The sequence below is a fragment of the Salvelinus fontinalis genome, chromosome 2 (genome assembly GCF_029448725.1).
Source record: "Salvelinus fontinalis isolate EN_2023a chromosome 2, ASM2944872v1, whole genome shotgun sequence".
NCBI lineage: Eukaryota > Metazoa > Chordata > Actinopteri > Salmoniformes > Salmonidae > Salvelinus > Salvelinus fontinalis.
The window spans coordinates 6,098,153-6,113,109 of record NC_074666.1 but is presented as its reverse complement, the minus strand read 5'-3'; the positions used below and the strand labels follow the sequence as shown (position 1 = coordinate 6,113,109).

The following is a 14,957-nucleotide window of genomic DNA, read 5'->3' as shown; positions in this document are numbered from 1 at the left end:
ACAATACGACAGTACAATACGACAGTACAATACGACAGTACAATACGACGCAACACGACAGTACAACACGACAGTACAACACGACAGTACAACACGACAGTACAACACGACAGTACAACACGACAGTACAACACGACAGTACAATACGACAGTACAATACGACAGTACAATACGACACGACGCAACACGACAGTACAATACGACACGACGCAACACGACAGTACAATACGACACGACGCAACACGACAGTACAATACGACGCAATACAACAGTACGACACGACGCAATACAACAGTACGACACGACACGACGCAATACGACAGTACAATACGACACGGCACAATACGACGCGATACAGCACGATATGACATGACGCAATACGACGCGATACGACACAATGCATTACGCCACGACACAATACGATGCGATACGACACAGTACAATACGCCACGACACAATACGACATGACGCAATACGGCACAGTAGAATACGACACGATACGACGCAATACGACACAGTACAATGCGATGCGACACAATACGGCACGACACAACACAATACAATACGACGCAATACGACAGTACAATACGACGCAATATGACAGTACAATACGACACGACGCAATACGACAGTACAATACGACGCAATACGACAGTACAATACGACACGACGCAATACGACAGTACAATACGACGCAATACGACAGTACAATACGACGCAATATGACAGTACAATACGACACGACGCAATATGACAGTACAATACGACACGACGCAATACGACAGTACGACACGACGCAATATGACAGTACAATACGACACGACGCAATACGACAGTACGACACGACGCAATACGACAGTACAATACGACACGACGCAATATGACAGTACGACACGACGCAATATGACAGTACGACACGACGCAATATGACAGTACAATACGACGCAATATGACAGTACAATACGACGCAATATGACAGTACAATACGACGCAATATGACAGTACAATACGACGCAATATGACAGTACAATACGACGCAATATGGCAGTACAATACGACGCAATATGACAGTACAATACGACGCAATATGACAGTACAATACGACACGACGCAATACGACAGTACAATACGACACGACGCAATACGACAGTACAATACGACACGACGCAATACGACAGTACAATACGACACGACGCAATACAACAGTACAATACGACACGACGCAATACGACGCAATACGACACGACGCAATACGACGCAATACGACACGACGCAATACGACGCAATACGACACGACGCAATACGACGCAATACGACACGACGCAATACGACGCAATACGACACGACGTAATACGACAGTACAATACGACACGACGCAATACGACAGTACAATACGACACGACGCAACACGACAGTACAATACGACACGACGTAATACGACAGTACAATACGACACGACGCAATACGACAGTACAATACGACACGACGCAATACGACTGTACAATACGACACGACGCAATACGACAGTACAATACGACACGACGCAATACGACAGTACAATACGACACGACGCAATACGACAGTACAATACGACACGACGCAATACGACACGACGCAATATGACAGTACAATACGACACGACGCAATATGACAGTACAATACGACGCAACACGACAGTACAATACGACACGACGTAATACGACAGTACAATACGACGCAATACAACAGTACGACACGACACGACGCAATACGACAGTACAATACGCCACGACACAATACGACATGACGCAATACGGCACAGTAGAATACGACACGATACGACGCAATACGACACAGTACAATGCGATGCGACACAATACGGCACGACACAACACAATACAATACGACGCAATACGACAGTACAATACGACGCAATATAACAGTACAATACGACACGACGCAATACGACAGTACAATACGACGCAATACGACAGTACAATACGACACGACGCAATATGACAGTACAATACGACACGACGCAATACGACAGTACGACACGACGCAATACGACAGTACGACACGACGCAATACGACAGTACGACACGACGCAATACGACAGTACGACACGACGCAATACGACAGTACGACACGACGCAATACGACAGTACGACACGACGCAATATGACAGTATAATACGACGCAATATGACAGTATAATACGACGCAATATGACAGTACAATACGACGCAATATGACAGTACAATACGACACGACGCAATACGACAGTACGACACGACGCAATATGACAGTACAATACGACGCAATATGACAGTACAATACGACGCAATATGACAGTACAATACGACACGACGCAATATGACAGTACAATACGACACGACGCAATACGACAGTACAATACGACACGACGCAATACGACAGTACAATACGACACGACGCAATACGACAGTACGACACGACGCAATATGACAGTACGACACGACGCAATACGACAGTACGACACGACGCAATACGACAGTACGACACGACGCAATACGACAGTACGACACGACGCAATACGACAGTACGACACGACGCAATACGACAGTACGACACGACGCAATACGACAGTACGACACGACGCAATATGACAGTATAATACGACGCAATATGACAGTATAATACGACGCAATATGACAGTACAATACGACGCAATATGACAGTACAATACGACACGACGCAATACGACAGTACGACACGACGCAATATGACAGTACAATACGACGCAATATGACAGTACAATACGACGCAATATGACAGTACAATACGACACGACGCAATACGACAGTACGACACGACGCAATATGACAGTACAATACGACGCAATACGACAGTACAATACGACGCAATATAACAGTACAATACGTCACGACGCAATACGACAGTACAATACGACGCAATACGACAGTACAATACGACACGACGCAATATGACAGTACAATACGACACGACGCAATACGACAGTACGACACGACGCAATACGACAGTACGACACGACGCAATATGACAGTATAATACGACGCAATATGACAGTATAATACGACGCAATATGACAGTACGACACGACGCAATATGACAGTACAATACGACACGACGCAATACGACAGTACGACACGACGCAATATGACAGTACAATACGACGCAATATGACAGTACAATACGACGCAATATGACAGTACAATACGACGCAATATGACAGTACAATACGACGCAATATGACAGTACAATACGACACGACGCAATACGACAGTACAATACGACACGACGCAATACGACAGTACAATACGACACGACGCAATACGACAGTACGACACGACGCAATACGACAGTACGACACGACGCAATACGACAGTACGACACGACGCAATACGACAGTACGACACGACGCAATACGACAGTACGACACGACGCAATACGACAGTACGACACGACGCAATACGACAGTACGACACGACGCAATATGACAGTATAATACGACGCAATATGACAGTATAATACGACGCAATATGACAGTACAATACGACGCAATATGACAGTACAATACGACACGACGCAATACGACAGTACGACACGACGCAATATGACAGTACAATACGACGCAATATGACAGTACAATACGACGCAATATGACAGTACAATACGACGCAATATGACAGTACAATACGACGCAATATGACAGTACAATACGACACGACGCAATACGACAGTACGACACGACGCAATATGACAGTACAATACGACGCAATATGACAGTACAATACGACGCAATATGACAGTACAATACGACGCAATATGACAGTACAATACGACGCAATATGACAGTACAATACGACGCAATACGACAGTACAATACGACACGACGCAATACGACAGTACAATACGACACGACGCAATACGACAGTACAATACGACACGACGCAATACGACGCAATACGACACGACGCAATACGACGCAATACGACACGACGCAATACGACGCAATACGACACGATGCAATACGACGCAATACGACGCAATACGACACGACGTAATACGACAGTACAATACGACACGACGCAATACGACAGTACAATACGACACGACGCAACACGACAGTACAATGCAACACGACAGTACAATACGACACGACGTAACACGACAGTACAATACGACACGACGCAATACGACAGTACGACACGACACGACGCAATACGACAGTACGACACGACACGACGCAATACGACAGTACAATACGACACGACGCAATACGACAGTACAATACGACACGACGCAATACGACAGTACGACACGACGCAATACGACGGTACAATACGACACGACGCAATACGACACGACACGACGCAATACGACAGTACAATACGACACGACGCAATACGACAGTACAATACGACACGACGCAATACGACAGTACAATACGACACGACGTAATACGACAGTACAATACGACACGACGCAATACGACAGTACAATACGACACGACGTAATACGACAGTACAATACGACACGACGCAATACGACAGTACAATACGACACGACGTAATACGACAGTACAATACGACGCAACGCAATACGACAGTACAATACGACACGACGCAACACGACAGTACAATACGACACGACGCAACACGACAGTACAATACGACACGACGCAACACGACAGTACAATACGACACGACGCAATACGACAGTACAATACGACACGACGCAACACGACAGTACAATACGACACGGCGCAATACGACAGTACAATACGACACGACGCAATACGACAGTACAATACGACACGACGCAATACGACAGTACAATACGACAGTACAATACGACAGTACAATACGACACGACGCAATACGACAGTACAATACGACACGACGCAATACGACAGTACAATGCAACACGACAGTACAATACGACACGATGCAATACGACAGTACAATACGACACGACGCAATACGACACGACGCAACAAGACAGTACATAACTGGATAACTGGATCACAATACCCCTCTTTGTTCACTACACACTATTCTCATTGTATTTGGATGAGGCGCGGAGGGGCTGGGCGCGGAGGGGCTGGGCGCGGAGGGGCTGGGCGCGGAGGGGCTGGGCGCGGAGGGGCTGGGCGCGGAGGGGCTGGGCGCGGAGGGGCTGGGCGCGGAGGGGCTGGGCGCGGAGGGGCTGGGCGCGGAGGGGCTGGGCGCGGAGGGGCTGGGCGCGGAGGGGCTGGGCGCGGAGGGGCTGGGCGCGGAGGGGCTGGGCGCGGAGGGGCTGGGCGCGGAGGGGCTGGGCGCGGAGGGGCTGGGCGCGGAGGGGCTGGGCGCGGAGGGGCTGGGCGCGGAGGGGCTGGGCGCGGAGGGGCTGGGCGCGGAGGGGCTGGGCGCGGAGGGGCTGCGTTTTCCCCAGCTGATGGATTCAGTTAATGATTGTTTGATTGGATTGACCGACTGATTGATTGAGAGACGAGAAGAACAGCAGTATTGAATGTTTCTCCTGTCCTCCTGGCTAGCTGTGTCTCTACCTGATTGATAGATCTATACAGTAGATGTAATGATTGTGTTTCTCCTGTCCTCCTGGCTAGCTGTGTCTCTACCTGATTGATAGATCTATACAGTAGATGTAATGATTGTGTTTCTCCTGTCCTCCTGGCTAGCTCTGTCTCTACCTGATTGGTAGATCTATACAGTAGATGTAATGATTGTGTTTCTCCTGTCCTCCTGGCTAGCTCTGTCTCTATCTGATTGGTAGATCTATACAGTAGATGTAATGATTGTGTTTCTCCCTGGCTAGCTGTGTCTCTACCTGATTGATAGATCTATACAGTAGATGTAATGATTGTGTTTCTCCTGTCCTCCTGGCTAGCTCTGTCTCTACTTGATTGGTAGATCTATACAGTAGATGTAATGATTGTGTTTCTCCCTGGCTAGCTGCGTCTGTACCTGCGGTCATCTAACCTGGATAACACCTTCTCCTCCGTCACCAAGCTGCACTCTGGCACTCTGCTGCTCAACGTGTTCAGAGACATGATCATCCTCTTCAGAGCAGACTGCTCCATCTGCCTCTACAGCATGGAGAGGAGACACGACGGGTAGGGTGGAACACACATGCTTAGGACAGGCACAGGCATGCACACAAACTCATACTCAACAAGAAAACTTATCTCACTCTCACACACAACATTACTAGCAGGCAGGACAGGTACTGAATGTCACCTGACCCAGAAGGTCTCAGACAGTAATCAGTAGTGTTGTGAAAAGAAAGTCACGAGAACTTTGTGGGGAAAAACCCAGTAATGCCTATCACATGATGAGATTTGTTCTTTCAGTTCATGAAACATGGGACCGGTGTAGATACGGAAAGAGCCATACAGACACCATTTACATAAATAAGGAAGTAAGATAAACTAACAAGATGTCACAGTAACCTACTAAAGAACATTAAACAGTCCAAAAGGAAGTTTTATAACATTGGCTGGGGCCTTAACTGGGGTTAAGCTTTTACAACAGAGAATACAGAGAATGTGTGTGTCTGTGTGTGTCTCTCTCTCTGTGTGTATGTGTGTGTGTGTGTGTGTGTGTGTGTGTGTGTGTGTGTGTGTGTGTGTGTGTCTCTCTGCAGGCCCAATCCATCAGCCAGTGTTGAGCTGCTTCAGGAGGTGTCCATGTCTCGCTACATTCCTCATCCTGCCCTGGTGGTGTCGGTCACCCTCACCTCCGTACGCACAGAGACCGGCATCACGCTCAAAGCCCCACAGCAGGTACACACACACACACAGACGCACAACCTCACCTCCGTACCCCCAGAGACCGGCATCACGCTCAAAGCCCCACAGCAGGTACACACACACACACACACACAGACGCACAACCTCACCTCCGTACCCCCAGAGACCGGCATCACGCTCAAAGCCCCACAGCAGGTACACACACACACACACAGACGCACAACCTCACCTCCGTACCCCCAGAGACGGCATCACGCTCAAAGCCCCACAGCAGGTACACACACACACACACACACACAGACGCACAACCTCACCTCCGTATCCCCAGAGACCGGCATCACGCTCAGAGCATCTTTCTTTTGTTGTTTTTCAGAGTCAGTAGAAAGGCCTCTAGTGTTCTAAGTTTTCAAAACTGTGACCTTAATTGCCTACCGTCTGTAAGCTGTTTGTGACTTAACGACCGTTCCACAGGTGCATGTCCATTAATTGTTTATGGTTCATTGAACAAGCATGGGAAACAGTGTTTAAACCCTTTACAATGAAGATCTGTGAAGTAATTTTTTCAGGGTCCTGAAAAAGGGACGTTTCATTTTTTTCCTGAGTTTATGTACCGAGTCGCTCTGGATAACAGCTAAAGGATTCAAATGTAAATGTTTTCATGTGTGTGTCCCTCTGTGCCCGTGACAGGCCTGTATGGCAGACAGCATCATCCTGAACCTGGCAGGCCAGCTCATCATGCTTCAGAGAGACCGTTCTGGACCCCAGATACAGGAGAAGGTTCCCAGTCACATCCCCTATTCACCTCCTAGCAGGGTTGGGGTCAATTCCATTTCAATTCAGTCAAGTGTACTTCCTGAGTTGAAATGGATTGACCCCAAGCCTTCTCCCTAGTATTTGTATTTTATTATGGATCCCCATTAGTTCCTGCCAGGGCATCTGCTATTCTTCCTGGGGTTTATTATGGATCCCCATTAGTTCCTGCCAAGGCAGCAGCTACTCTTCCTGGGGTTTATTATGGATCCCCATTAGTTCCTGCCAAGGCAGCAGCTACTCTTCCTGGGGTTTATTATGGATCCCCATGAGTTCCTGCCAAGGCAGCAGCTACTCTTCCTGGGGTTTATTATGGATCCCCATTAGTTCCTGCCAGGGCAGCTGCTACTCTTCCTGGGGTTTATTATGGATCCACATTAGTTCCTGCCAAGGCAGCAGCTACTCTTCCTGGGGTTTATTATGGATCCCCATTAGTTCCTGCCAAGGCAGCAGCTACTCTTCCTGTGGTTTATTATGGATCCCCATTAGTTCCTGCCAGGGCAGCAGCTACTCTTCCTGGGGTTTATTATGGATCCCCATTAGTTCCTGCCAAGGCAGCAGCTACTCTTCCTGGGGTTTATTATGGATCCCCATTAGTTCCTGCCAGGGCAGCTGCTACTCTTCTTGGGGTTTATTATGGATCCCCATTAGTTCCTGCCAAGGCAGCAGCTACTCTTCCTGGGGTTTATTATGGATCCCCATTAGTTCCTGCCAAGGCAGCAGCTACTCTTCCTGGGGTTTATTATGGATCCCTATTAGTTCCTGCCAGGGCAGCAGCTACTCTTCCTGGGGTTTATTATGGATCCCTATTAGTTCCTGCCAGGGCAGCTGCTACTCTTCCTGGGGTTTATTATGGATCCCCATTAGGTCCTGCCAAGGCAGCAGCTACTCTTCCTGGGGTTTATTATGGATCCCCATTAGTTCCTGCCAAGGCAGCAGCTACTCTTCCTGGGGTTTATTATGGATCCCCATTAGTTCCTGCCAGGGCAGCTGCTACTCTTCCTGGGGTTTATTATGGATCCCCATTTGTTCCTGCCAAGGCAGCAGCTACTCTTCCTGGGGTTTATTATGGATCCCTATTAGTTCCTGCCAGGGCAGCTGCTACTCTTCCTGGGGTTTATTATGGATCCACATTAGTTCCTGCCAAGGCAGCAGCTACTCCTCCTGGGGTTTATTATGGATCCCCATTAGTTCCTGCCAGGGCAGCAGCTACTCTTCCTGGGGTTTATTATGGATCCCCATTTGTTCCTGCCAAGGCAGCAGCTACTCTTCCTGGGGTTTATTATGGATCCCTATTAGTTCCTGCCAGGGCAGCTGCTACTCTTCCTGGGGTTTATTATGGATCCACATTAGTTCCTGCCAAGGCAGCAGCTACTCTTCCTGGGGTTTATTATGGATCCCCATTAGTTCCTGCCAGGGCAGCTGCTACTCTTCCTGGGGTTTATTATGGATCCACATTAGTTCCTGCCAAGGCAGCAGCTACTCTTCCTGGGGTTTATTATGGATCCCCATTAGTTCCTGCCAGGGCAGCTGCTACTCTTCCTGGGGTTTATTATGGATCCCCATTAGTTCCTGCCAGGGCAGCTGCTACTCTTCCTGGGGTCCAAACACACCAAATTACATATAAAACAGCAGATAAAACAGTGAACTATGTTTGTACTGAATGAGCTAAAGATAAAATAGTACATCATATAACATCTCTACATCACCACATATCCACAACATGTTCAATATCACAATGTTATAATTTATCTGACATTGGAATCATTACACCCAGCAACTTGTCACTTCATTATTGATTCATTCATTGGTATCATACAGGGTACATTATATAGTGTGTGTGTGTATGAGAGAGGGGTTGTTATGGTGTTTAACGCTCTCTCTCCCTCCAGCTGCCGTTCTGTCCTCCAGTGGTTCTGGCTCAGTATGTAGAGAATGTGTGGACGACGTGTCGCAGTAACAGGAAGAAGCGCCACCTACTGGAGGCTCTGTGGCTGTCGTGTGGAGAGGCTGGGATGAAGGTATACCTGCTATCTGTTTTTACTACATCTATTGTGGATTAGTGTCTCCTGTTGTTGTCTGTGAATGGCCAAATAAATTAACCCAACTAAAACGTTGTCTTTTGTGACTGTTGCTGGCTGCAATGATTTGACAAACCTGTTTCCTTGTCTTATGTTCTGTTATCTGAAGGTGTGGCTCCCCTTGTTCCCCCGTGACCATCGTAAGCCCCACTCCTTCCTGTCCCGCCGCATCATGCTCCCCTTCCACATCAACATCTACCCCCTGGCTGTGCTGTTTGAGGATGCTCTGGTTCTGGGAGCTTCCAACGAGACGGTGCTCTATGACAGCCTGCAGGTAGAGAGGAGTGTCATTTTATTATAGTAGTTATTATAGTAGGAGCGTTCCCTGGGGCTGGGTGCATCTAATGAGCAGTGATGCCAACTTAGCAATTTTGTTGCTAGATTTACCTACTTTTCAGAGTACCCTGGCAACCTTTTTTTCCAAACAGCACCTAGCAACGCATGTAGCTACTTTTAAAAATGTATTTGGAAGTTTTAGCAACTTTTGAAAAGTGACTCAAACGCTAAAATGCATTTTTCACTCTAAATGACACACAACCGATTTCCTCAGTCACAACACACGTGCCTGGCTGCAACAGTGCATTGTGAGTGACGTCAGCAGCAGGCGCTCAGCTCGTCCACAGGCAGCAGCAGGCCAGCAGCAATTTCAGCAAATTGCAAATCATTGTTGGCTGACTGCAGCAGCAGTAGTATGCGTTCGACGAGACAAACCCAATGAATATAGTTGGTCACGAATGTTTGATCTAGAACAGAACTTAACACATCAATCAACATGTCTCAATCACAACTGTACAGCCAGAAGTACAGAAAGAGTGGGAGTCTGTACCTGAATTTAAAGGGTGGCTGAAGCCAGTAATCGGGGATGATTGACAGGCATACTGTGCGTACTGCAAATCAGATATGTTTGCAAAAATGTATGACATCAAAAAACATTGTGCTACAGCAAAGCATATAAATAAATCAAAACCGTACAACCACACAACGCAGTCTACATTACCACAGTTGGTTAAGAAAGTGGATAACTGCAAAAGCGCAGAAGCTACTATGGCAATGGCCACTGCAGAGCATTGTTCGCTGCTAGCATGCGACCATTTTAGGTATGGCTTGCCAAGCTGCCTTTTCAGATTCTGTGGCAGCAACAAACTTCCAAATGCACTGCACCAAGTGCACAGAAATGATTAGGGGAGTACTGGCTCCTTATTTTCTCAAAAGAGTAACATCAGATGTGGGGGATGAGAAGTTCAGTCTCCTTTTGGATGAGTCCTCTGTCAGTGTCTCGAAATACCTGGATGTGGTGATTCAGTATTTCAGTGCTAATAAAAGAACCGTTGTGTCCACATTTCTTGGTCTGGTGGAGGGAGGCGATGCCAGATCAATAGTAAAGGCGGTAGTTGAGTTTCTTGAGAAGTGTAACCTTACAAAAGAACATCTTCAGGGTATTGGCACTGATAATGTGTCCGTGATGACTGGGGTGCACAAGATTTTAAAGGAAGAATGTGCATTGCCCAATTTGCTACTCATCTGCTGTGTGTGCCATCCTTTATAATTGGCTGTCAGTGCAGCATCCAAAGAAACCATCCCTAGGAGTGTTGAGTACTTAATCAGGGAAACCTACTACTGGTTTTTGATTTCCCCTAAACGGCACGAGGCATACAAAGGAGTGTACATCTGTCCATCACCGTACCTTGGGTACCTTTTCGAGAGCACGGAGTACCCAGAGTACCCAACTCAGTCTTGCGCCAGAGGACAAAAAGGTCATTTGGAGACAGTGCATCAGCTACATTGTCGCTTTAAGCAAGGAGCTGCAAGCAAGGCTCCCAGACAACCTAGAAGACTTGCGACACATGGCCTTGTTCAGTGTTAAGGAAACACTAAAGCACAATAAAGGCACCACTGAAATTATTAAAGTAGCTGAGCTACTGAGATACCAGCCACAAACAATTGAGCAAACTGTTTCCCAATGGAGAAACATCCATCTGTTTAGGTGGGACTCAACTGAAAATACAGTCGAGTTTTGGAGTGAAGTGAATAACTACACGGACTCTTCCGGGTCAAATCCATTTGAAGAACTGTGCAAAGCTGCACTCGCTGCCCTCTCCTTGCCACACTCAAATGCGGAGGTTGAACGGCTGTTCAGCCAAATGAGTGTGTCACTGCACACTCTCAACTCCATACTCCTGGTGCGATATGGACTGAAGCTGGCTGGTGAAACCTGTTACCAGCATAAACTACCAAGTGAAGTTCTGCAGCAGTTTGGCACCACAGCAGCATACAGCTTTAAGGCCGCTCCAACCTCGTCTGCTGGTTCCAGCTCCGTGACAATGCAGTTGGACAGTGAAGATGAAGATGATTTCCTTGCCAATCTGTGATTCATCATATTTACAGTACGTATGCAAGGAGTGGACTTTCTGCAACTGGCGGAGACACACAGCTGGTGGTGGCAGTGTGTACTGCAGTGTGAGCAAGAACAGTGGCAATATCTGGAGGAAACCATTGAGCAGCTAGCCAGCCAAGCAGCACAACAACCTGGAGAGAGATGCCTAGCGCAGACATTATTTCAGTTAAGTTGCTTGTTCAATAAGACAGCATATATACCTTGTTATTAGCTTGTACCTATAATTGTTGATCAGTTAGGTAGCATGTTAACTAACTACCAATACACTGCTTAAAACTATAATTGTTCAGAATGTGTAGGTTAACTAGTTAAAAAGAAAATAAATTAAATAATTGTTCAATGTGTAATTGTTCAATAATTCAATGTGTTTAAAAATATCTGATCATATAAGATGTGTTTATTACTTTTACAAAAAAAAAAAAGTGATAATAAACAAACAAATCTAAACTAACAAATGTCAAATCATATTTTTTGCCGAGATGGCCAGTCAATTTGAGTAACAATATTGTGTATTCTACGTAATGACACAGTTTTAAGTTAAGTAATGACGTCATCATGCAATGACATCACAACGTCACTTAGCAACAAATCGACCTGCCTCTAGCAACTTCCCCTGAAAATGAGTTGACAACACTGCTAATGAGACTGTGTTCTATGACGGCCTGCAGGTAGGGAGGACTGTAGTTGTTGTAGCAGCTACAGCAGCAGTAGTCATCCCCCCCACAGCATCTGCTCTTTCCTAGCCATTGTTGTGGATTTTGTCGGCTTGGTGTAGGAGGAGCATAGTGACCAAGGCATTTGTGTCAGAGAGATCTGAAACAATTTTTCTAGCCATGTTCACTTTATTTGAGGGAAAGTGAGTCAGTGGGCAGACGAGGTTAAGAGAGAAATAATAGTAGTAGCCTGTGAAGGATAGAGTAGAAAATAAGATTAAAAACTCAAATGTTTTGTGTCTTTTCTGCAGGGTCCCAGAGAGGGCCGGGAGTCCCTAGAGGGGTTGTTCCCCTACTGCACGGTGGAGAGGACTTCCCAGATCTACCTCCACCACATCCTGAGGCAACTCCTGGTCCGTAACCTGGGGGAGCAGGCCCTTCTCCTGGCCCAATCCTGTGCAGCGCTCCCCTACTTCCCCCACGTCATGGAGCTCATGGTTCACGTGGTGCTGGAGGAGGAGGCCACCTCCCGGGAGCCCATCCCTGACCCGCTGCTGCCCACCGTGGCCAAGTTCATCACCGAGTTCCCCCTGTTCCTCCAGGTAACAGAGAGAGGGAGACTTTGATCAAGTGGTTAATTTATAAAATATATATTTTACCTTTATTTAGCCAGGTAGGCCAGTTGAGAACAAGTTCTCATTTACAACTGCAACCTGGCCAAAATAAAGCAAAGCAGTGCGACACAAACAGAGTTACACATGGAATAAACAAACATACAGTCAATAACAGAATAGAAAAGTCTATATACAGTGTGTGCAAATGAGGTACGATTAGGGAGGTAAGGCAATAAATAGGCCATAGTGGTGAAGTAATTACAATTTAGCAATAAACACTGGAGTGATAGATGGGCAGAAGATTAATGTGCAAGGTAGTGATACTGGGGTGCAAAGGAGCAAAAATAAATAAATAATTAACAATATGGGGATGAGGTAGTTGGATTGGCTATTTACCGATGGGCTATGTGCAATGATCTGTGAGCTGCTGAATGTTGTTGCCTAGTCTAGGACATTCAAGGTCATGATAATTACTGATCTTGTGTACAGTAGTCTTGGTTTGTCTGAATTCGTATCCTGTCACTACTTTTGACTTGGGCTCGTGGTGTTTTATCAGGATCCCCATTAGCATCCTATCCAGTGGTGGAAGAAATACCCCATTGTCATACTTGAGTAAAAGTATAGATACCTTTTTTAATAGAAAGTTACTCAAGTAAAAGTGGAAGTCACCCAGTAAAATAACACTTGAGTAAAAGTATTTGGTTGTGAATATAACTATCAAAAGTAAATGTATAAATCATTTCCAATTCCTTATATTAAGCAAAGCAGACGGCACCATTTTTTAAATTTTTTATTTTATTTTATTTTTTATACAGATAGTCAGGAGCACACTCCAACACTCAGACTTCATTACAGATAGCCAGGGGCACACTCCAACACTCAGACATCATTACAGATAGCCAGGGGCACACTCCAACACTCAGACATTATTTACAGATAGCCAGGGGCACACTCCAACACTCAGACATTATTTACAGATAGCCAGGGGCACGCTCCAACACTCAGACATTATTTACAGATAGCCAGGGGCACGCTCCAACACTCAGACATTATTTACAGATAGCCAGGGGCACGCTCCAACACTCAGACATTTATAAAAGATGTGTTTGTGTTTAGTGAGTCCGCCAGATCAGAGGCAGTAGGGATGACCAGGGATGTTCTCTTGAAGTGCAGAAATTGGACCATTTTCTTTTCCTGCTAAGCATTCAAAATGTAGAGTACTTTTGGGTGTCAGGGAAAATGTATGGAGTAAAAAGTACTTCATTTTCTTTAGGAATGTAGTGAAGTAAAAGTTGGCCAAAATATAAATAGTAAAGTACAGATACCCTAAAAAACTACATAAGTAGTATTTTTACTTAAGTACTTTACATTACTGCTCCTATCACTACTTTTGACCTGGGCCAATAGGGCTCTGGTTAAAACTAGTGCACTATATAGTGATTGTGTGTCTAATGTAGCTCCGCCTGTGTGTTTCTGCTCCAGACCATCGTGCACTGCGCCAGGAAGACAGAGTTTGCCCTGTGGAACTACCTGTTTGCTGCTGTGGGCAACCCCAAGGATCTGTTTGAGGAATGTCTGATGGCTCAGGACCTGGACACCGCTGCATCCTATCTCATTATACTACAGGTTAACATACTCCCCTGTCTCATCC

General features: G+C 46.2%; 1 protein-coding gene across 2 annotated transcripts in view; it reads left to right on the top strand.

The window, feature by feature from the left end:
• Positions 1–14,957, top strand: part of LOC129810803 (guanine nucleotide exchange factor subunit RIC1-like) — a 149,373-nt gene that overhangs the window by 71,426 nt on the left and 62,990 nt on the right. For both annotated transcript variants that reach the window (XR_008752784.1, XM_055861703.1), the window contains exons 14-20: positions 5,957–6,117; positions 6,648–6,786; positions 7,441–7,530; positions 9,456–9,584; positions 9,754–9,918; positions 13,004–13,294; positions 14,789–14,932. Coding sequence is in view for 1 of the 2 variants with exons in the window: in XM_055861703.1 (XP_055717678.1) it covers positions 5,957–6,117; positions 6,648–6,786; positions 7,441–7,530; positions 9,456–9,584; positions 9,754–9,918; positions 13,004–13,294; positions 14,789–14,932 (1,119 nt within the window). In the remaining variant the exon portion in view is untranslated. The remainder of the gene's footprint in view (positions 1–5,956; positions 6,118–6,647; positions 6,787–7,440; positions 7,531–9,455; positions 9,585–9,753; positions 9,919–13,003; positions 13,295–14,788; positions 14,933–14,957) is intronic.